The following is a 22,223-nucleotide window of genomic DNA, read 5'->3' as shown; positions in this document are numbered from 1 at the left end:
GGGGATGAAAATCATGGAGACAGAACGAGCGCATGAGGACAAAAGACCTGTCTGTAATCAATAGTGTTACAGATACAAAGCCACGTCGACATAAATGCAGATTGTGAAGTTTCCTGTGAAACAAGAAAAAATATCAAGGACAATGTAGAGCAGGGGTGTCAAACTCATTCCAGTTAGGGGGCCACATTAAGCCAAATTTGATCTGAAGTGGGCGGACCAGTGAAATAATAACATAATTATATATAAATAATGTAATTTCCAAACTTTCCTCTATGTTTTAGAGGGAAAAAACTAAAACTATGTGATGTAAATGTTTACATCTACCAACTATCCTTTTAAACAATGTGAATAACATGAACTGAAATTAAGAAAAGTAAGTGCAGTTTTAACAATATTATGTCTCAGTTTATGATTTATACGTGTAAATTACAACTTACAGACCACAGTGGATCTACAAATACACAAAACATTTAATATTAGGCAGAATATTGGTAAACTTGCATTTCAGACATTTCAAAATGTTCATATTTGTTCAGGTTATTCACATTTTTGTGAAATGATAGTTTGTTTTTGTGTAAATACAGTAAAATGACATGAAAATGTTTACATTTACAAAGAGACAAATTTGGAGTTGTGTGTATTTATAGGTTATTATGATAGTATTTTACTGATCTGACCCACTTAAGATTAAATTGGTCTGTATGTGGAACCTGAACTAAAATGATTAATATCTTCAATGTAATTTTTGCACTTCTTAAATTCATCCCACGGACCAGACTGGACCCTTTGGTGGGCCAGATTTGGCCCCTGGGCCGCATGTATGAGACCTCTGATGTAGAGGCTTTGCAGGGGTGGTGAATATTGGTTCACAGTAAAACTGACAGTCTGAAGCTCAAACTACCGGACATTCATAACTGTTGAGCACTTATAATGTCTTGCAAGATATCAAAACACAGCCGTAATCTTAGATCACCACTCAGGAAATGTAAGATATCAAGATGGAGTTTTGGCCTAAACACACTGAAGGTCAAAGCAGGAAATAAGAAACTAATGCATTCTGTTCACTGAAACATCAGCTGTCATTTTGTTAATTCTTAAGTCAGATCTCGAAAATAATGGAACGCAGTTATTCAGTCAATATTTGTTCGATGCAGATTGATGCTTATGTCAGTGAATTATGTTCCTCACTGGTGTATGAGAGTGAAAAGGATCCCTTTGGCTAAAAATTGTTTCTCATTTGAGGACTTACTTGTGTGTCTGGATGCTTGTGCGAGGTGTTGTGACAGGATCTACTGGCTGATCCGGGTGTTCAGTTAATATAAGGTTGATTTAGCTGTTCAGTTGCTGTTTTTTTACATCCGATTGAATTACACTGCTTGAATATCACACCAGTTATTACCAACACAATGTTATTCAGGTCAACAGGCTACAGTAAGGTGTGTTTGATGAGTCAGCCCGTTAATTTGCTGCAGCTCGGCTACATCTGCTCCGGCTTCAGCCCCCACCTACTGCAGGAATGCTTCACGTCTTGTCTGAAGCAGCTAACGGGGGACCGCAGGGTCTGGAATGTTGGCTGGGCCGCATCCGAGGTGCCGGGACCGACTTTTCCATGATGTGAGCGTGTCGTGGGGGGAGCTTTAAATAGCTCCCTGTTGTTTACTCTTCAGGAGGGAAGAGGACTGCGGTTGGAGCCGAGGAAAACGAGGTGGAGGTTTGGGTGGCAATGAGGGCAGGAATGACGGTCTGGTTGACTTTAGTCGTCATAGCGATCAGCGGGGGACTGTCAGTCTGGTAGAGATGGAGGTTATGAATATGTATAGAAGCTACAAAGGTGAAAAACAGCCGGGAGACGCATCCCTATAGGAGGCACAGGTTGATGGAAATGAAGCCCATTATGGCCGTTTGAGAAACTTCAGATTTTGCTTTTATAATTTATTCTTTATTGACATTTAATATCAGACATTCACATCCCATATGTACATGTATCATACATCTGTTGTCTGCTCTAAATGCCAAAATAATATTTGTTTTATGTCCAAACACTGAAAAGAAAGGCAGATAACCAAAAAAACAAACAAACAAAAAAACTATATGGCTTCAACTTGATCCATCGTTGCTGGAGGACTGGTTGAAAATTGTTGATGAAATTCACAAAATGGAGATATTAACATTTATGCTGAGGCCGCAAGCTGAATGTTACTTCATAAGATGGGGCAAATGGATTGGTTTCCTTAAAAACAATTAATGTGTGGTTTGTCTCACAGTCCTGTGAAATGTTATATAAACTGCTGCTCTAAAAATTAAATAGTGTAACTTGATTGCTATTTCATAACTAACCTAAATTTTCTTTGCTATTAGATTGTGACTTTTATCTTTTGCAGATTGTTGTGTGTTGTTATGTTCTGTATGAAAAAATTATAAATAACTAATAAAACTGTCAAAAAAACCAAAAAAACTATGTACAAGTAGGGAGTGATCTTTTCTGTATCACACAATCACTGATTAGTGAAAACAAAATCAGGCATATACGGTGTGACATAGGTGACCCAGTTTTCCTAGTATGAAGCAAATTTCTCCAATTTGTGATTAACAAGATTTTTGTTTTAATACACCACATAAAAAATATTTACTCAACCCATGTTTGGCATCTTTTTTTTCAGGCCAACTTCACCTTCATAATGACAATACACAAAAATCAGCAAATTCAAATCAGACAAACATATTACGTATCAGTGAAAACCACAAACATGCTCAAAACTCCAAAGGTTGCAAATCTGAACGTATAAATGTAGAATTGAAGATCTGATCATATCTCCACTTTTCCATCAATGTGAAAAAAGTGAGGGGGTTTCAAATCTGCCCTTTAATGTGAAGTTGACAGCTCCAGGTGAACTAGTTTTTTGGTATGGGGCTTTGAAAATGTCATGTGATCTCGCACCGGCGTGATCATAGACCCTGGAGGGGGTTAAGGACGTTTTGACAAGAGAGGACACATTTTAGTACCGTGGGACAAGCCCCATGAGGAGTACTAGGGTTGTTTTCATTTTCATACTTTTGTTAGGCAGTTTGCACCTGAACGACATACCAGACATACCTGCTCAGGACAAATGCTGCTGTGTCCTTGTTCATTATTAGTACTTGACAGGTACTACTGTGTGTACTGTAGTAAGGCGGGTCTCTCATTGCATCATTCTCAGGCATCCTTTCAGAAATGGGTGTGGACTCACCGAAACGTGGAGCTCATTTACTCAACACGAACTGGGTATCTGCTCTGTGTGTGTGTTAAAGAGGTGTCAATAAAGCTGTGTTTTTAGCCGCGAGCCTATGTAAATGGATGAATACACCGGCTGCAACTGAGCTAAATGGAACTGTTACCCGTCCCAAACCCATGACATGCTGCTGCCGTTTTTCAGAAAAACAGGCTTCGACGTGGGAAAACAGCCATATGTGGAGCTAAGAGCAGATCATGTGGCCAGGGTGTATTTTAGGCATTTTTGTCAGGGAGCACTCAGTTTTATAGAGTTTGCAATGGGGCTGTCCAGCACACTGCAAAAAGATTTAGTCCACTGGGTTCTCTTTTTTTAATCTCCATGGTTTATAGTTTAGTTTTAGAAACCAGGCCATATTTACACACAGAGTAGGAACACTTTAGTCGTAGCTAAACTATTGAGATGCCAAACACAATCTCAGGGACTGTAGAGGGTTATGGATGGTTTTTTTTTATTTGTGGTTATTTGACTTTAAGAAGTGCAACTGTGTATATGTTTGGACCCGTATTATTACTGTATTCAGATTTCACCTAGATATACAGGTATGATACTAATCTGCTCTGTTGAATAGAATATACAATAGAATAGAATATTTTTTATTACTCCGCCCCCTGAAGGGGAGGCAAGGGGTATTGTTTTTGGTTCAGTTTGTTTTTTAACACTCTAACAGCAAAACTATCAGTTGAATTCATACTAAATTTGGTTTATAGATTGCCAGTGACCCAGAATAGATGTGGTTACATTTTGGGAAAAATAGGCCAAAGTTACAATTTTTTTATGAATTTTTAATATATATATATATATATATTTTTCCCCCATTTATTTATAATGGGGGAAATTTCAAATATCTCTAGCAGCAAATGTATTGGTTGAATTCATACCAGATTTAGTTTCTAGATTGCCAATGACCCAGAATATATGTCATTACATTTTGGGAAAAGTAGGTCAAATTTTCAATTTTGTATGAATTTTAAAATCTTTTTTTTTTTTTTTTTACATTTACTTACAATGGGCAAAATTTCACGTCTATAGCAGCAAAACTATTGGTTGAATTCATACCAAACTGACTTTATAGCTCTCACTTTATAGATGTCATTGCATTTTGAGAAGAGTATGTCAAAGTTCAAATTTTTTATGAATTTTTAACATCTTCCCATTTACTTATAATGGGGAAAATATGTGCGAGGGGCGGGGTTTGGCATTATATTCAAGAGTAACTCTAAGGAATATCTTAATTTAAAGACTCTTTCAGTCGTCATGACTTTATTTCCTGTGTCGGCACAGTGCAAACTCCTGCTGGTTAAAGTCAGTTTACCAAACACTTGGGGGTTTCCAAATATTTTCACACAAATTTGTCTTGAATTGACATAAAATCTACATTTTTACTCCACATTTTTCACCTTCTCAACTTTTGCAAGCCCACAACATCTGAAATTAACAGACCAAAAGCGCTAAAACTAGCATTCGTCTATCTGAATTAGGCAGAGGAAAAAAGTATTCAGATCCTTTACTTAAGTAGAAATACAAATACCATACTGGAGAAATACTCCATTGGTGGTACTGTACTTTATCATACATACTAAATTATACAAATATAATTTTTATGTCAAAAGATGCAAGCGGTTTTAAGTCTGAAATAAATGTAATGGAGTAAAAAGTACAATTTAGTAAAAAGTAGCGTAAAATGGAATGAAGTAGAGTACGTCAAACTTACGCTTAAGTATAAGTTAATATTCTGAGTCATTCATTTGATGTATTTAGAACAAAAATCATTTACATACCATTGCTTATTTACCCAGTTTTGTGACCCATTTTGTGTCCTGACTCTACATGTGGTAAAAATGTCTCCAAACAATCACTATAAACAGATTTAACTTATTAACATTAATGCCCCATGATGCTATGCACCCTGTAAAATACTATATTTACACAGATACTCGTCCCGGTTAAGTAGATATTTGATACTGTCGACACAAAATTACAAATTCACAAATAATAGATGACATTCACAGTGTTTATGTGGTCTAATATTCTCTCTTTTCTCTTCAGAACAATGCAAAATTATTGTAATAATTTAACTGTTTCTTCAGTTTAAGCACATCATTGAAATACTGAAGCGACCACAATAGACTAATGATGACTATGTTTTATTATTTCCAGCCTGATCACATTTACACGTGATTGTGGTTTTAGATGCTCCGATTGTTTTCATGCTTTGTGAAACACAGATGAGCGGTGTCCAGTCAGTGTCACAGGAACCTTCACTTAGATATGTAGCTTTTATTCGCCTCCACTTATCTGTCAGCAGAGCACTTCAGTCAACTAGGAAGATAAGCCTTTAAGGGGAATTTAATTAAAACGCAATCTCAGTAATGACCCAGTGAATTAATTTATCAGCAGCTATGAAATGAATTTAGAGATTGATTGAGATTTGATTGAAATTATTTCTAAGAGTATGTTTGGCTGAATATTGCCATAGAATAGAATAGAATAGAACAGGTCTTTATTATCACTGTTATAGGAACAATGAAAACCAGTTTAAAAGTTTTGTTTCTGTTTAGCAGCAAAGTCTTAAAGTGCAAAAAGAAAGATTATATAAAAATATCACACAAAGTTATACTGAAAATATATACTGAAAAATATTGACAATATACAAAACAGCAAAGAAAAGAAATGTATGCAACATATTATGAATATATGGTAATATCAGAATACTTTATTAATCCCAGGGTGAAATTATTGGATGTTACATTTGCTTCATTCAAGTATAATAAAAAGTAGCAGGAAAGAAATCATCAGTACAACAACAACAACAACAACAACAACAAAAAAAACAAATTCTATACATATAAAGCTCTAAATATACAAACATATATATGTACATGTTAAAACACTCTATTAGACACAAAATTAGAACAGCAATTTGTACAATATATACTAGACAATATATTATCAATATGATAATTAAAGAAATATACACAATAAATGTGGAAAAATATAGTTGTAATTAGAATTATGAGGTTATAAGTTAGAGATGTATAACCTTGTAGATACAGGATATATAAAGGTTTACTGGTGGGTTTATGCACAGATGTGTAGATGTGGACAGACCTGGATCATAAGGTGACTTCTTGCGATTGAATATCGACATATCCTCAGGCATGTCTGAATTAGATTTGTTTCAGTACAAAGCCACGTTCCAGCACCCGTCTCATTTTATCTTCACTGATAAAAAAAGTGAAAACCTCATCCTTTTAGTCACCAAGTTCAACTCAAACAAGTGTCAGATATTGTCACACAGCAGGTGAATGTTTGACCTACAGAACCAGATTGAGGCCTGGATTCATTGACCATGAATGAGGGCAAAAATAAATAAATAAATAAAATTGGGGTACTCTCAAGTTAAAACATATTTTCCAGCTGTTACAAGCCCCAATTATGTGGCTAGTCATTAAATGATGTCATTGTCAAAATAAAATGGGAAAGAAATAGGAGATGAAGAGTGTCTGTTAAGACTGTCCATCAGAAGTGACAACGACTTTGTACAATTTGTCCCTTTTTTGGTCTTTATTTTGCTGATTTTGTTGAGATTTATTTCGGACTTTATTGATGATTCAATTCCCTATAGTATTATTACCATTAAGCATTTATACCCACTTTGAATTTGGGCTTGAAAACACTTCATTTTTCCCATCTGTTGTTGATTTTAACATCATAAATTCACCTGTGATGAGGTGTTGGCCACTGACACGAAAATATTAACTACGTGGTCTCACAGTTTACTATTTTCATTTTCTGATTTTTTTAACACCCTTGGTTTGAAGAAAATTGTAAAAATAGGTTTTTCTTTCAGCTTAGTCATGTTGTCTCTAGGTTCCATTAGTTACTTTTACTGTGTTTATCATCACCTGAAACCTGATCTGTCGTTTTCACTACTTGGCAGTAATGTGTGTGCGATCAAATCCATTTGACCAATCAGACGACCTGCCACACACACACACACACACACACACACACACACATACACACCCTCAGATCAAGTACTGTTAATATGGCAGCAAATGCAAAGTTCTATCATGTATTTATCACAAATCATCACTTACACATTCTAGATTTTTCTCACATTGTGCAGGCCTAGCGTTTATGATTATCCCACTTTTCTATTCATTGTGATGCCAATTTGAAAATGGGCATCGACCCGTGATTTCTTTCACAAGGCCAGTAAACAAACACACGAATACAGATACGCCTTTTGTTCTGTCCTGGAGACAAGAAGATTGTATTATCTGCTGATAGATAAATGGTGTATTCAGTTGCACTTAAACCCATTTTTCAACATTTAGTCTTTTTTACAAGGTGGAGTTGTAGGTAGGTAGGTACAGTCATGGAAAAAAATATTAGACCACCCTTGTTTTCTTCAATTTCTTGTTCATTTTAATGCCTCGTACAAGTAAAGGTACATTTGTTTGGACAAATATAATGATAACAAAAATAGCTCATAAAAGTTTAATTTCAGAGCTGATATCTATCCATTTTCCATGGTTTTCTTGATAATAACCAAAATCAGAAGGAATGGATTGGAATTATTAAAGAAATATACAATATGGAAAAACTAACTTTCTCCTTGAACCATAATTTGGACAAATTTACTTTTGTGATTTTTGGAGGGGGGTGGGGGGTGGGGGGTGATAGCGTCATTGTCATTGTCTCACTAACTCGCTTTAAAGTTCCTCTTATTTTCCGGGCAGCACACACACACAGGAGCAGCAAGCGACAGAATCTCCACACAGCAAAAAAAAGTTAATATATCAGCTACATTGGCTACATATTGGCCGATGTTGATTAATTGGTGATACGCTATAATCGGCCCGATTAATCGGCCGGCTGATTAATCGGTCGGGCTCTAATTTCTAGTGGTTCTTAATGGAAGTCTTAATGGAAATGTGAGTAAGCATTACCGTGGACACAGACACCTGTTGAAATCCCGGCGGTTTGACGTGTTCGTTTGACAAAGTAGTGAACTAGACCCGAGCAGAGGAACGCCGTGAGTGTGATGAAACCTTTCCAGGGTAAACGCAGGTTTTAAAATAGCACGCCAGCCTTGTCACCAAGGTGCTGATGGCGTGCTACAGGGGAGATAAGTACCACTCTGTGAAGCTGATCTGAGCCTCAGAAAATTCCCTTTGAACTCGATGCAATTGACTCGGCTGCAACGAACATTTAGCAGAATTACGACTCGACCTGTGCTGCTATTTCGTGACAGAGCAGTCGGGCACAAATCCTGAATGTGTGTTATATAAGATGGTTGTAAATGGCGAGATATAACTTAATAATTTATATTTTTATGCGTAGTTGTCTGCCTCACAGTGAAAGCAGCTCAGTGTATTTATATAGTCTGTTTCCGCTGATGCTATTGTAAGAGTATAATCTCCTCATGCATAATCACAGCCTCACTTTTTAGAACAATATATGCACTTTCAGGCTTGTTTAGTGTTGATAAAATGTAGTCGGAAGCTCAATTTGGCCCATTTAGTTTTCTGTGTGAGCGTAGTCTTGATATAAATAGCTCCACAGCATGAAGACAGAAGACTGTGCATTATTCATTCACTAAAACACCCACAAAAGACACTCAACAAATTCTTGGGAGTTGTAATAGACCACAAACAATGTTGAAAATCTCACATAAATCATATCGAACCAAAACAGCCTGAATCCACTGGAGTACTGCACAAAAACCAAATACTCATTCATAGTTTTGTACATTACATACCAAGTGGAAATGCTTAGAAAACTAGCACTGATTCCATCTTTATATGACACAAAAGACCTGCAAGAAAAAGGTTTATTACAAATAGAAAATGTGCTGCTCTTCAATGAATGTGGATTTAACCTTAAGGAATTTGAAGACAAATAATAATCAGAGCAAAACGCTTCCTCTGACTGTGTGTGATTTTGTTCTACTACAAGAGAGCAGATAATAATTCAGATAATTCAGAAAGTCTGTTTTTTTTTAACTTGAATTTACTGACTTTATTCCCCAGTTCTGATGTCAAGGGCAGGTTCACCGCTTACAGATAAATGTTGAAAGATGGAAAAATGTTCCTTATAGACAGGTCCAGACCAGGAAAAAAATTGCCAATTTTTCCAGTCAAGGTTTTATCATTGGATTCTGGTACTTTAAGATATAGGCCATTTTCTCAATTTCAAGAACGCAGAGTATGGTCTTGCGAACTCGTCAAGTACAGTCTTGGTAAGAACGGTCTCAGAAAATGTATTTTGTAAGAATGCAAGTCTATCTGTAATTGGAACAGCTGCGTACTTATGAACTTTCCTCCCTTTCTCTGCTGTATTTACACCATCTGCTCCCTAAACGCATTTCCCTCAAATCACCACAATGTCACTTGATTTGATTTCAGTACATTTGTACTAGTATTTACATGTGATTTATACATTTTATATATTTTTCCAAACTTTAATACATTTTGTTGAATCCCATATCATGATAATAAAGACGTATTTCTCGCTATTCTGCCTCTCGCTCATGTTCTAACATTATATCATATCATCCAGTGACGGTCATGTTGTCAAAAACATTTCTGAATTAAGTTATCAGAAGCTGTCGTAGCATTCGAGAGTAGTATGAAGTGCATCTTGGGATATTTTGCCAGCCGAGTCTACACAAGTCACCAGCTAGTGCATCCTTGGTTTAAGCTAGCTGACAAGAACAACGTCCGGGTATTCCATGTGTTGTTGGTTTATGCGAACTTGCAATTGGAACAGTGCTTGGGCCGCGACTGATGACGTTTCATAAGAACGGACAAGAATGCGTATTGAGAAACAGCCATACTCTTCAAAATAAGCTCTGGGGCCATCTTGAATTTTGCTGTCAAAATTCCAATACGACTGCCAAAATACCTAAAATATTACCTGGAAGAAGCCTGCTAGGTAAAATGGTGATTTTTTTTTTTTTCACTAATTTGTAATGATAGTAGCCGGTAAATGACCCAACTTGTTAGATGCCTCAATAGTTCGCCATTGGTGGTTAAATCCAATATGGCTGCCGGGCCCACCATGCTTTTTGGAAAATCACTATATCTCCTCAGGGTTATGCGGGTCATTAAAAGCGTTAAAAGTCATTAAATAGATTTTGTGAAAATTAAGGCCTTAAATGGCATTAAAAAGCATTAAATTTGATGTCCAGAGGCATTAAAAATTAAATACACTTGATAGAAAAAAGCATTGTTTGTCGATTTATTTTGATTATATAAACATTTAATAATTTTGATGGGAAGTACAGTGTGATGATTGACAGACCGAACCCTTTAATTAGCTATTGTTTATGGCCGATGCACGAAGTCATCAACACCAGATGCTTGGAATGCAACGTGCTGTGAGCGTGCTCATGCTGTGGCGAAAGAGCGGCGGGAATATTAGCAAATGTCAGAAACATGGGAAAATGCAAGTTTCAGCAGAAGTGATTAGAAGAGGAACATTCAGAACCTGGTTAAATCCTGTCGATAGTAAACCATCTTAAAACTATATATAAAACTGTATCTGCAGTTGGATGTGGGCATTAAATTTGTTTAAAGTGACATTATAAACAGCATTAAAAAGCATTAAATTAGATTTGCTGATACCTGCAGAAACCTTGTTCCTGCTCTGGTGGAGATACGGCTATAAGTTTGGGTATATCCCAAGGTTTTCAGGGGTGAGAAATCCAAATATGCCATAAGATTCAAAATTAGGTCGGTAGCTCACGACACAAATTCAAGATGGCCGCCAACTGCGATGTCTGTGATCTGTTTGTTGGTTTACAGGCTGTTAACATTACAAATTAGTGAAAAAAATTCACAATTTCACCCATTAGGTTTCTTCTAGATAGCATTTTAGGTATTTTGGTGGCCATTTTGGACTTTTGACGGCCATATTGAATTTGAGGCAAAATTCAAGCTTGTTTTGAAGAGCATGTCTCAAAGTACCGGAATCAAATGAGAAAACCATGACTGGAAAAATTGGCAGTTTTTTCCTGGCCTAGACCTGTCTATTACCGTAGCTGCTTGTATGTTATCTATCTTCTGAAGGATTTAGTTTGTCCTTTCAGGGATTATCCATGCCGTATCGCAACATGAGCCTCCTCGATTTCCACCTAAAATACTTAAGTTCATCATGAAAATAAGGTCAATGGGTAGAATGAACATGTGGAGGAAACAACAAATGTTACATATTCCACCAAATTACAGATATAGCCATTTGAATTTTGGCAATAATGTTACACTGGTCTATAAATAAAATGCTTCCAGAATAAAAGTAGTGAAATTTTACCTTGTGTGAATCACTGATGAAGAAAAATAAAGTCAAAATGGTGGTTGGCTGAAGTTTCCAAGATACAGTCTTGGGTCAAAATGTGAAATTCGAGAATTAACAAAAGACTGGGTTTTATTCAAAAGGAATATTTGTCTCAGAGCTACCAGATCTACTGTCTGCACATGACAATACATTCACTTTACAGGTTCTATCTAGTGGAAGGTTTATAAATATATTGCATAAATGTACATAAACCAGTATATATGTGTAATAACACTTTATCATATACCTTGAAAACATCAGCAAACCAGCACTGCTGTCATTTGTTTTCCAATTAATCTTATTAAAATACATAAAATTTAGCACATTTAACCTCTGAGGCAGATAATTTCTTAAAAAAAAAAAAGAAAAAAGTAGACCAGTGTTATCACAGGACTCTGCATTTGCTGAAATAGAAGTAGGTATTTTGGGAATTTTTACTTTACAAATTACACACATGGCTGATTCACAGTTAAAATGGTCCCAAATAAAGCTTAAGAAAGCTGTTCTGCTATGTTTAGCTTTATGCTGCCTTCACTATATAATATGTAAATTTAGCGTTGGGTTTCACTGCTCTATGGGGAAAAACAGCAGTGTGGTTAAATGTTAAAGGTTGGCAGAATAAACTCAAGCTTCATCCTACGCCTTTAGTCCTGCTCAGACAAGATGATGTCTGATATTGATTTAGTTTAGATATAACGATGTACTGTTATTCAACCACTTTCAGAACTGGATCTGACCAGTAATAATAAAGTAAATTAAACCTAAAAATGGCTGATTTCAAGTGTCTTTGTGTCTTTGCAGCTTCTGGAGCTGTTCGACAGTGAAGACCCCAGGGAGAGGGACTTCCTGAAAACCATCCTGCATCGGATTTATGGGAAGTTCTTAGGGCTGCGTGCCTTCATCAGGAAACAAATCAACAACATTTTCTTGCGGTGAGCGTCGACGCGTCGGCGACAGAACACAAAGCTGTTTTTTAATGTGTAAACGATGCACCGCTAATACACGCAGATTAAGAACCACACTGACGACGCCCACACATGTCACAAACACTTTGTATTGTCATAATTGTGGTTTTCATCTCCGGCGTATAAATAACACATTGTGCGAATCATTCCTGCGAAATGTGTTATTGCTTTTTTGGAAATAATCTTTGTAATCCACCTTCAGCCCAAATACAGTCATCAGAGAGGAAGGGGTGCAGATGGAGGCGTTTTACATTCTCAGCAGCAGCGGCAGCGTGTTCCTTCTTGAGCGCTCCTGTTGCTGCGTGACAAAGGGCTTTAGATGATTGAAACAGGGGCCACTTGATGTCGTTTCCAACAGGCAAGGTGGCAAAACGGGTGCACCCACTTTGACCATCTGCCACTGAGGATAAAAATAGTGCCACAGTTGTCAGGCTCCGTCTCTGCACACCCTGAGTGCACAGACTGATGGAAATGGGATGTTTGGATCATTAAGTTACATAAGATTAGCAGCAATTCAAGGCCTGTAGCCAAAGGTTTATCTGTCTGATTATTGTTCAGATAGCCGGAAAAGATGCTCATTAGTTCAAAACCACATGTATTTTACTTCCTTTTCTGCACCTTTTATATCATAACGCCTGCTCTCCTTTTGTTTGTCTCTGCTGCAGATTCATCTATGAATCCGAGCACTTCAATGGAGTCGCTGAACTGCTGGAGATCCTTGGAAGGTGAGTAATTCTAATAATAAAGTCTCGTGACATGTACTCGCACAGAATAATCACCTTTAACTGCTCCCCACAGGATTATATGTCTGAGTGTGTAATTAAATCCTCGCGAAGATTTCAGGTAACATTTAAGTTTGTCACCCTGTTAAACATGTGTAAAGAATCGTTAATTATATAATGATCATATTTTATTTGAAAACAGTTGAGTTATGAGGACATAGATAGATAGATAGATAGATAGATAGATAGATAGATAGATAGATAGACTTAATTGTTGTGCAGCAACAGCATGACGAACAGTAAAAATAAAATATAAGTATAAAAATAGAATACAAGAGCAAACACACTATACATAATAAATTAGCAGGATATAAAAGAACTGTAGAAAATCTGGACAAACATACAGAAGAGGATTAGGGACACTGTAAAAAAAAAAAAAAAAATTAAATTGAGGTCCATTATATATTTTTTATTATTATTCTGAGAAAAAAAGTCAGAATTCAGAGGTTAAAGTTAGAATTCTGACATTTTTCTCAGAATTCTCATTTTTTACTCAGAATAATAATAATAAAGATATATTTTGGAACTTTTTTTCTTTTTTATTCCAATGGCCCTAATCTTTTTCCGTATAAACAGGATCAAACAATAAGGTGCAAAAATAACCTGTAATGTGCAAAGTAACGTGATTTTTCAGTAAGGTCCAATCCAATCCAACTTTATGTATAAAACACTTTAAAACAACCACAGTGGACCAAAGTGCTGTACAGAACACTAAAAGCACAATAAAAAAAATTAATAAAAGCATTAAGAAATAATAAAATCCAATCAAGAAAACAAGTTAAAACATAGAAACAGAAACAAAAATGTCAACATTGCAAGAGTGTTAAAAGGCCAAGGAGAACAGGTGGGTTTTAAGAAGAGATTTAAAAACAGTTGATGGAGATGGAGGAGGTACATCCGTAGTAGTTTTTCATAATTTTCATATAAAGGTTCATTCATAACACGTGAGCCTCGAGCAGCAAGTTTCTGGTTTGAATCACATCTGACTATGTCGTTTTCATGCATTTCCTGTTTTTCTCCACCTTTACACGATCAAAGAATGGAACAAAATCCTCCTAATACATGTTTAACACACTCAGTGATACATTTATGATTAATCTTTTCTTGAGAAAACGTCATAAAATTAGTCGGCTTTAGCATAGCAAATCTTCAATGCACACGTGTTAAAATAAGAATAAGACCTCAAATGTTAAAGCATGAAAAAATGTGTAATAAACTCGCTGAGAATAAGCCTGTGACCCGTGAGTTGACAAAGCTTAAGTGAAAGTAGAAAGTGACATATAGTAACTCACACCTGTCGGTCTAGTTCATGTAAAGCAGTAGCATTTCTTTACAACACTTCTGTCACAACACACAGTTTGTGAAATAACTGGAAGAAGGAAGTGTTTTCAGTGTCACAGTGTTTTGGAACACATTCCATGACCTTGGTACGTGAAAAGAAAAAGCATGTTTTGCCAAGAATTCATCATAGAAACATTTAAGTGAATCTGATGTGTACATCTCATGCTTTCATAAATTTAAAGTAAAATACTGTAATGAATTGTTTTATTCTTCCAGTCAAGTACAAATTTTGTGCTCCGTTCACACTGCAGGTCTTAAGATAAGATATAATTCATATTTTAAGACGAAAGGCATCAAATACAATAGAAAGATAAAGAGAAGATAAAGGAATAAAAATTTGTTAAAGTGACTAAAAATGATATGAATAGTAATAAAATGATGATGATAATAATAATAATAATAATAATACATAGTAATTCAAGTAGGATGTAATTCAAGTCAAGCTGCTTCAGGCTCACTTCCGATTTTTGCCTAAATCCAATATTTTTTTGCATGTTTGTGCACATTATAATTCCATCAGACTTGTAGAAGAACATCACAACATCACACACAGCACACTGTTTACAGAAGTAAATATGGTTCTTGTCGGGCTCCGCCTCTTCCGGTGCAGAATTGTGACATCTGTTGCATTTCAGTGACGTAACAGTTAGATGAAACGGGTCACGGCCGTCCAGACTGAAGTCACATATCTGATTTAGGACCCCATCTGAAAATGGTCTGGGTCTGATATGTGCTGTTCAGACGGTCTAAAAATCACATATGGGCAAAAAAGTCAGATTTAGGCCACTTTGTTTTTTAGGTCACATTGCAAAACATTACATATGTATCTGATTTAGGACCTAAAATAGAATAGAATAGAATAGAATAGAATAACAAATCATTACATATATATCCAATTTAGGACCTAGAATACAATAGAATAGAATAGAATAGAATAACAAATCATTACATCATCCAGACAGCCATCCTTCAGGAGTCTGGGTCTGCTCGAGGTTTCTGCCCGTTAAAGGGAAGTTTTTCCTCGCCACTGTCACCAATCACAAGTGTTTGCCCCTGAAGGATTCTGTTGGGTCTCTGTAAACTTAATTTGATTCTGATTTGAATTGATAAAGCACTTTGTGACTCTGTCTGTGAAAAGTGCTCTATAAATAAAATTTACTTTACTTTACTTACTTTACTTTACATATATATCCAATTTAGGACATAGAATAGAATAGAATAGAATAGAATAGAATAGAATAGAATAGAATAGAATAGAATAACAAATCATTACATATATATCCAATTTAGGACCTAGAATAGAATAGAATAGAATAGAATAGAATAGAATAGAATAGAATAGAATAGACTGCAACTTCAGTCAGTACAGCAATATATACAAACACTTGTGCTACAGAAATAAGAATAGAGTGAATATAAAATTTCAAAAACTAAAAGTAAGATAAGAAAATATAATAAAACATTTCTGATTTAACAAGGCAATATAAGAATAGATCTTAGTAGAATAAAAAATAAGCTGGATAAAATATGAATAGGCGCAATTTACAGTATTAACAGTATATGTAAGAACAATATTAACAGTATGTATCTATGAAACAGCACGTATCTCTATTAACAGTATGCATTTCATATAAAAACAGTATGTGTATCTACGTAAAACAATATGTATACCTGTGAACCAGGTCTATATAAAAATAGTGCATTTATTTTTGATAAATATTGAATCAATATTGCATTGTTATTGCAGGACAGAATATTATTGCAGGGTTATACTTATTGCACATAATTGACATTTGAGGAATTATTGCACATTATGGGAAGTGATTGCGTTGAGGGAAGCAGTAGAACAGGAAGAAAACCAGAGTTCTTATTATGAAAGTGGCCTGGGTCTGATTTGAGCTGTTCAGACTGTAATAAAAGAGTCAGATATGAGTCAAATTTGGGCCCCTTTTACCTGCAGTGGGAATGTAGCGTAGATGGCCTTATTGTCGTGAATATAGTTTAAAACAGTCCGCAAGTTGTTTGATCTGTCTGCAGTCTTGATCCTGAATGTCATAAAGAGTCTACGTTGCGTCTTGGTTAGCTTTGAGACAGTCTATGCTAAAAGGTCTGGATGTGGTCTGTTCAGTAGGGTACCTATGGCCCCCGCTGTGCTCTCCTGCACTCATGAGCTAAAAGGCACCCCAGGCTCCTTTTCTGTCCTTTTGATACTGTTATTCCAGCCAAGTCTCGGCGTATTTCTGTTCCATGTCAGGAGCTGATTCTTCACAGCTGTGCCCTGCTCTGATCCTGCAGACAGCGTTCAGTTCATGCTGTGGTTTTGTCTTTGTGTCGTCGCAGTCGTGTCAAATGCTTTTTGTTTACAGTATCATCAACGGGTTTGCGTTGCCTCTGAAGGCGGAGCATAAGCAGTTCCTGATGAAGGTGCTCATCCCGCTGCACACGGCCAAAGCACTGGCCCTTTTCCACGCACAGGTACATTCAAGTCTCCAGAGTTATAACACATCACATGAAAGATACTTGCAAAGCTGAAAATGAAGTAATTAAATGACAAAAAGGAGCAGGATCTTATCTTACAAAAAAAAAAAGTATGTCCTTAAGAAATCAATAAATAATACACAAATAGGAGAAAATAAACTCTATAATAACCCGTAAAGACCCAATGTTGCTTTTGTGTCAGTTCCCAAATGAATTTCTCACTATTTTTAATCATTCTTAAGTGATTTATCATCATTTATTCCAATATTATACTCTATTTTGCATTTTTAAGTGACAGTCATGTATTTTCCCTTATTTAATTTACTGATCATATACGGAAAATTATTAGACCATCAAAAGTCATCAAAAACAATGGTTATGCAATCAAGTACTAACTCGAGTGTGTATCGTGACTAAAACAGACCGAAAAGAAAACATGGAATGCCTAAAAGCACTGTTTTTGGCAGTACAGTGCCATAGCTATTGATGTGAGAACTGAAGTGATTTTGGTTATTATCAAGAAAACCATGAAAAATGGCAAGATATCAGCTCTGAAATTAAACTGTTATGAGCTATTTTTGTTGTTATCATTAGATTTGTCCAAACAAATGTACTTTTAGTTGTACCAGGCATTAAAATGAACAAGAAATTGAAGAAAACAAGGGTGGCCTTAAATCATTTTTCCCATGACTGTAGATGTTCATTAAAGCTCAGATTAAAATTGAGGATTATTGTTTCAAAAACTGATGAAAAAGTGGCATTCAAATTCAATTTTTAAAAAAAAATATTTTAGATGAAAAAGCACAGGTGTGACAACATTTTTTATGTCACAGTAAAGTTTCAATTAATGTATCAGTGCAGGCATAGTGTATTAATACATCTACTTGAGATAGCGGAGTTAAAACCTGTTTCTTCTATGATAAATGTCTGATTTTTTGAGTGTTTTTATCCGATGGCAACACCTATGTTAAATTGCATTGAGAAATGTTTGTCAAATGACCACTTTTCTGCCCCAACTTGAATTGAAATAGTGAATACATGAAGAAAAAGAGACGTAGAAGAGAAGTAGGGTATTTTTCGTAGCACTAAAGGATTGTCTGTTTTCTATGAACAGGTGCAGTAACTATATAATTAGTATTGGGTCTTTTATTCTCCTGAGACATAATCCCTCTGGGGTTCTATGCTTAAATAATTCACAGAAAATACTTGATATAATGCATCACAACACCACACAGATGTTTATGAGCTCTTTCTCAGCTTTGTGTGGAGTAAACTCTGTACAATAGCACCTTCTAGTGGCTCTGAAGTGAGAGTGCATGTTTTAAAAAATTATATATGCCATAGTAGTTGCAGTTTCTTGCTCCTCCCACAATGTGAGTTTATATTTTAAGTATATCCATCCATGCTCTCTATATTCACATGTCTGATACTAGATGTTGTATATAATCCACACTCTATATACATTGTGCATTTTTCATATATTATGAGTCATATCTGTGTTAATTTTGTGTCTTCCAGTTGGCTTATTGTGTCGTCCAGTTCCTGGAGAAGGATCCTACACTCACTGAACCGGTACAGTTTTGTTCTATTTTAGCTTTTTCCACCCACTTAAAGCACAAAGCCTGGAGCGCTAAATTAGTCTACACTGCAGAGAAATATCTGGTGTGTTGCTACCAACCTCCCACTCAAACAAACTGCCAAAGGGTTTTTTTTTTTTTTTTTCACTGAGAAATTCTGAAAAAAAACCCTCTGTTTTCTGTGCAGGTGATTCGTGGTTTGCTCAAGTTTTGGCCCAAAACCTGCAGCCAGAAAGAGGTGCGGTATCTATAAATACACACCTAAAATACACACAGAGCAGCGGCAGTCAGCCAGGCTTTAATGCTGCTTCATGCTCTGCTCCTTTTGCCCAATCAGGTGATGTTCCTCGGTGAAATCGAGGAGATTCTGGATGTCATCGAGCCAACGCAGTTCAAGAAAATTCAGGAGCCGCTGTTCAAACAGATCTCGAAATGCGTGGCCAATCCGCATTTTCAGGTACGCACAAGACAAACGACCAACATAGAAGTCTGAGAGGACCAAAGAGTTCAGCTGTCATAAGTCAAAAGCCTGAAAAACTTGACATATTCCTCTTGAATGCTAGAGTTTGTTTTTCAGACAGCTTTGGAAACAATTATCAGACCAGTGTGAGTCGGGAAAAGTCAACTTTTATTGTAAACATCAGGGGGGTTTTCTCTACAAATATGAGGCAAAGTTTTTAAAAGCGTGTGACATGTTTTTTTTTTTTTTTACAAAGTTAATATAGCAATAAGCTGTATATAAATTGACAACAAAAACACAATATTGTCAATCGACAGTTAAATCGAATGTCGTTGTTTTATTAATAATTGCCCAAGTCATTTCTTCAGATTTTTTAGCAAATGCAAAAAAACTGACGTAGGCAATTATTTATATGTCATGATGACAAACACCACAATATTAGAACACATTTTATTTCCGTTTTGTTGTAGGTTATAATTCAGCGTATACAACAGTATACACCCATATGTGCCTAAGATAAAAAGAAAATGAAAATAAACCAACAAATTCCTGTATATGATAAATACAGTTGTTTATGTAATGTTATCACTCAGTTATAGCTGTACACTGTTAAATCAACCTGAAATCCTTAAATCCAACATAGTCCTGAGACTTTTGCACAGTACTGTACCTCCACAGTCATTTAACTGTAGATTTCTGAGTTTACCAAGTGTACTTGAATGCACCACGTATTGCCTGTTGGTGCTACAGACATTAGAAACAATGAACAGAATAATTAACAATAAAATGAGTCCTTAGCTACAGTTCTAATTTTCACTATGTCTTTGTTTCCATCACAGGTCGCTGAGCGTGCGCTGTATTTCTGGAACAACGAGTACATTCTCAGCCTCATAGAGGAGAACATCGACAAGGTCCTCCCCATCATGTTCGGTAGTCTGTACAGGATCTCCAAAGAGCACTGGAATCCGTACGTACCTTCATTAAACTACTTCTACTATACTTTCAATATTTACTCTGCAGCGTCAAGACCCATTCAGAGACTCTTAACATGTACATCCGACTTATTAATCACCTTTTTAACATTAGAAAGTAGGGATGCACCGATACCACTTTTTCCCAGACCGAGTACAAGTACTTACATTTGAGTACTTGCCGATACCGAGTACCGATACGAGTACTTAATAATCCCATTCCAGTTCTTAGTTCCTTTTGTAAATGTGCTTTATTGTCGTTGTCATTAGTCTGACTGGAACAAAGCGCTGCTACTGACATTGAATGTGTTGGAATGAGCGTTTTTCAATTAATCCACCAGGGGGCGCCACTCTTAATTAACCATACTGAACAAATACCACGAAGAAAAGTAAAGTTTTTTGAGAAGAAGAAGAAGAAGAAAGTCAGTAATAACAAACATGGAGACGACAGAGGCAACACTAATGTGATACTAATATTGCAGTGTTTTTGCTATTAAGGTTTAAAAGCTTACTCCCCACACATTATTCCACCGCCGTGTACCTGCTGCACTGAACTGTGAGTGTCACACGGCCGTAAGTGGTATCGTTGCATTTGTATTGGATATCTTTTACGAGTACAAATACGAGTACACACACTGAGTATCGGAGCCGATGCCCGATATTCGTATGGGTCTCGGTGCATCCCTATTAGAAAGTGTACGTTTTAAAAGCAGATTCCACCACATACAGTGTTATTCCAGAAGGTCAGTGGTATACAGGGTGTCCATAAAGTCTGTTTACAAGTCAAGGTAAACATTTGCAGTTACTGATCTCGAAGAAAAATGAACCAATGATTCGATTTCACATGATCTCACAATGTAATTAAAAACTTAGATAACCACTGAGTACATAGAAGAAATCTGATTAACAAATCTAATCAATTACTTTTGTAACAAGCGGTGCCAGGCACAACAAACCCCGCCCCTCACACGTATTGTAGCTCATTTTGGTATGGATCCAGCTAATGTCATCATGTCTGTGCATGGGCTGATGTCAGCATATCAGTTGCCTCTATGTATTTGCCAAGTTTGAAGTAAAATGAAACAAAATTGATGTTTTTATAGACATGTGAAATTTCACCCATTATAAGTAAATGGGAGAAGAAAAAAGATTTTAAAAATTCATTAAAAATGTGAACTTTGACCCACTTTTCCTAAAATGTAACCACATCTATTCTGGGTCACTGGCGATCTATGAACCCAATTTGGTATGAATTCACCCAACAGTTTTGCTGCCACAGATGTGTAATTGCATCCATTATAAGTAAATGGGGGAAGAAAAAAAAAGATTTAAAAAAATTCATAAAAAATTGAAACTTTGACCTACTTTTACCAAAATGTAATCAAATCTATTCTGCGTCACTGGCAATCTGTAAACTCAATTTTGTATGAATTCAACCAATAGTTTTGCTGCTAGAGTGTTAACAAACAAACAAACCAAACCAAAAACAATCCCCCTTGCCTCCCCTTTGAGGGGCGGGGTTATAAATTTGTTCAAATTGTAAACAGACTTTGTGGACTCCTTGTGTTATACCTGTATGTGGTGCCTCTGTTGACACATGCACATTACAAACAGACCACAATGTACCACCATCTGCACACTAAAGTACCATGAAAATACTCCTCCGTCAAGTCCAGAATCACCTCAGAACACGTCTCCTGCTGTTGTTCCACAGGACAATCGTTGCTCTGGTTTACAACGTATTGAAGACGCTGATGGAGATCAACTGCACTCTGTTTGATGAGCTGACGTCCTCCTACAAAGCAGACCGCCAGAGGTGGGTATTCGCCCGTCTGAGTCCGCTTGATTTTCTGTCCTTTAATGAAACGATGTTTGTTATATTATAAAAGTGAGGTTACGTCTGGTCACGACACAACACAATTTAGATCCTGACACTGCTTTACTGTCAACGCACTAACGTGTAACTAAAACCCTACTACACATCATGAATGCATGAATATAAATCACATTGTGAAGAAAGTTATGAGTACTTTT

General features: G+C 36.2%; 1 protein-coding gene across 1 annotated transcript in view; it reads left to right on the top strand.

The window, feature by feature from the left end:
- The window catches only part of ppp2r5a (protein phosphatase 2, regulatory subunit B', alpha isoform), a 68,784-nt gene that overhangs the window by 37,363 nt on the left and 9,198 nt on the right, over positions 1 to 22,223 (top strand). Inside the window, exons 5-12 of the mRNA XM_030127795.1 lie at positions 12,417 to 12,547; positions 13,246 to 13,305; positions 17,070 to 17,178; positions 18,700 to 18,753; positions 18,946 to 18,996; positions 19,096 to 19,215; positions 20,058 to 20,185; positions 21,904 to 22,005. Of these exons, the coding sequence (XP_029983655.1) occupies positions 12,417 to 12,547; positions 13,246 to 13,305; positions 17,070 to 17,178; positions 18,700 to 18,753; positions 18,946 to 18,996; positions 19,096 to 19,215; positions 20,058 to 20,185; positions 21,904 to 22,005 (755 nt within the window). The remainder of the gene's footprint in view (positions 1 to 12,416; positions 12,548 to 13,245; positions 13,306 to 17,069; positions 17,179 to 18,699; positions 18,754 to 18,945; positions 18,997 to 19,095; positions 19,216 to 20,057; positions 20,186 to 21,903; positions 22,006 to 22,223) is intronic.

The sequence above is a fragment of the Sphaeramia orbicularis genome, chromosome 24 (assembly GCF_902148855.1).
Source record: "Sphaeramia orbicularis chromosome 24, fSphaOr1.1, whole genome shotgun sequence".
In the NCBI taxonomy this organism is placed as follows: domain Eukaryota; kingdom Metazoa; phylum Chordata; class Actinopteri; order Kurtiformes; family Apogonidae; genus Sphaeramia; species Sphaeramia orbicularis.
This window is presented reverse-complemented; position numbering and strand designations above follow the sequence as displayed.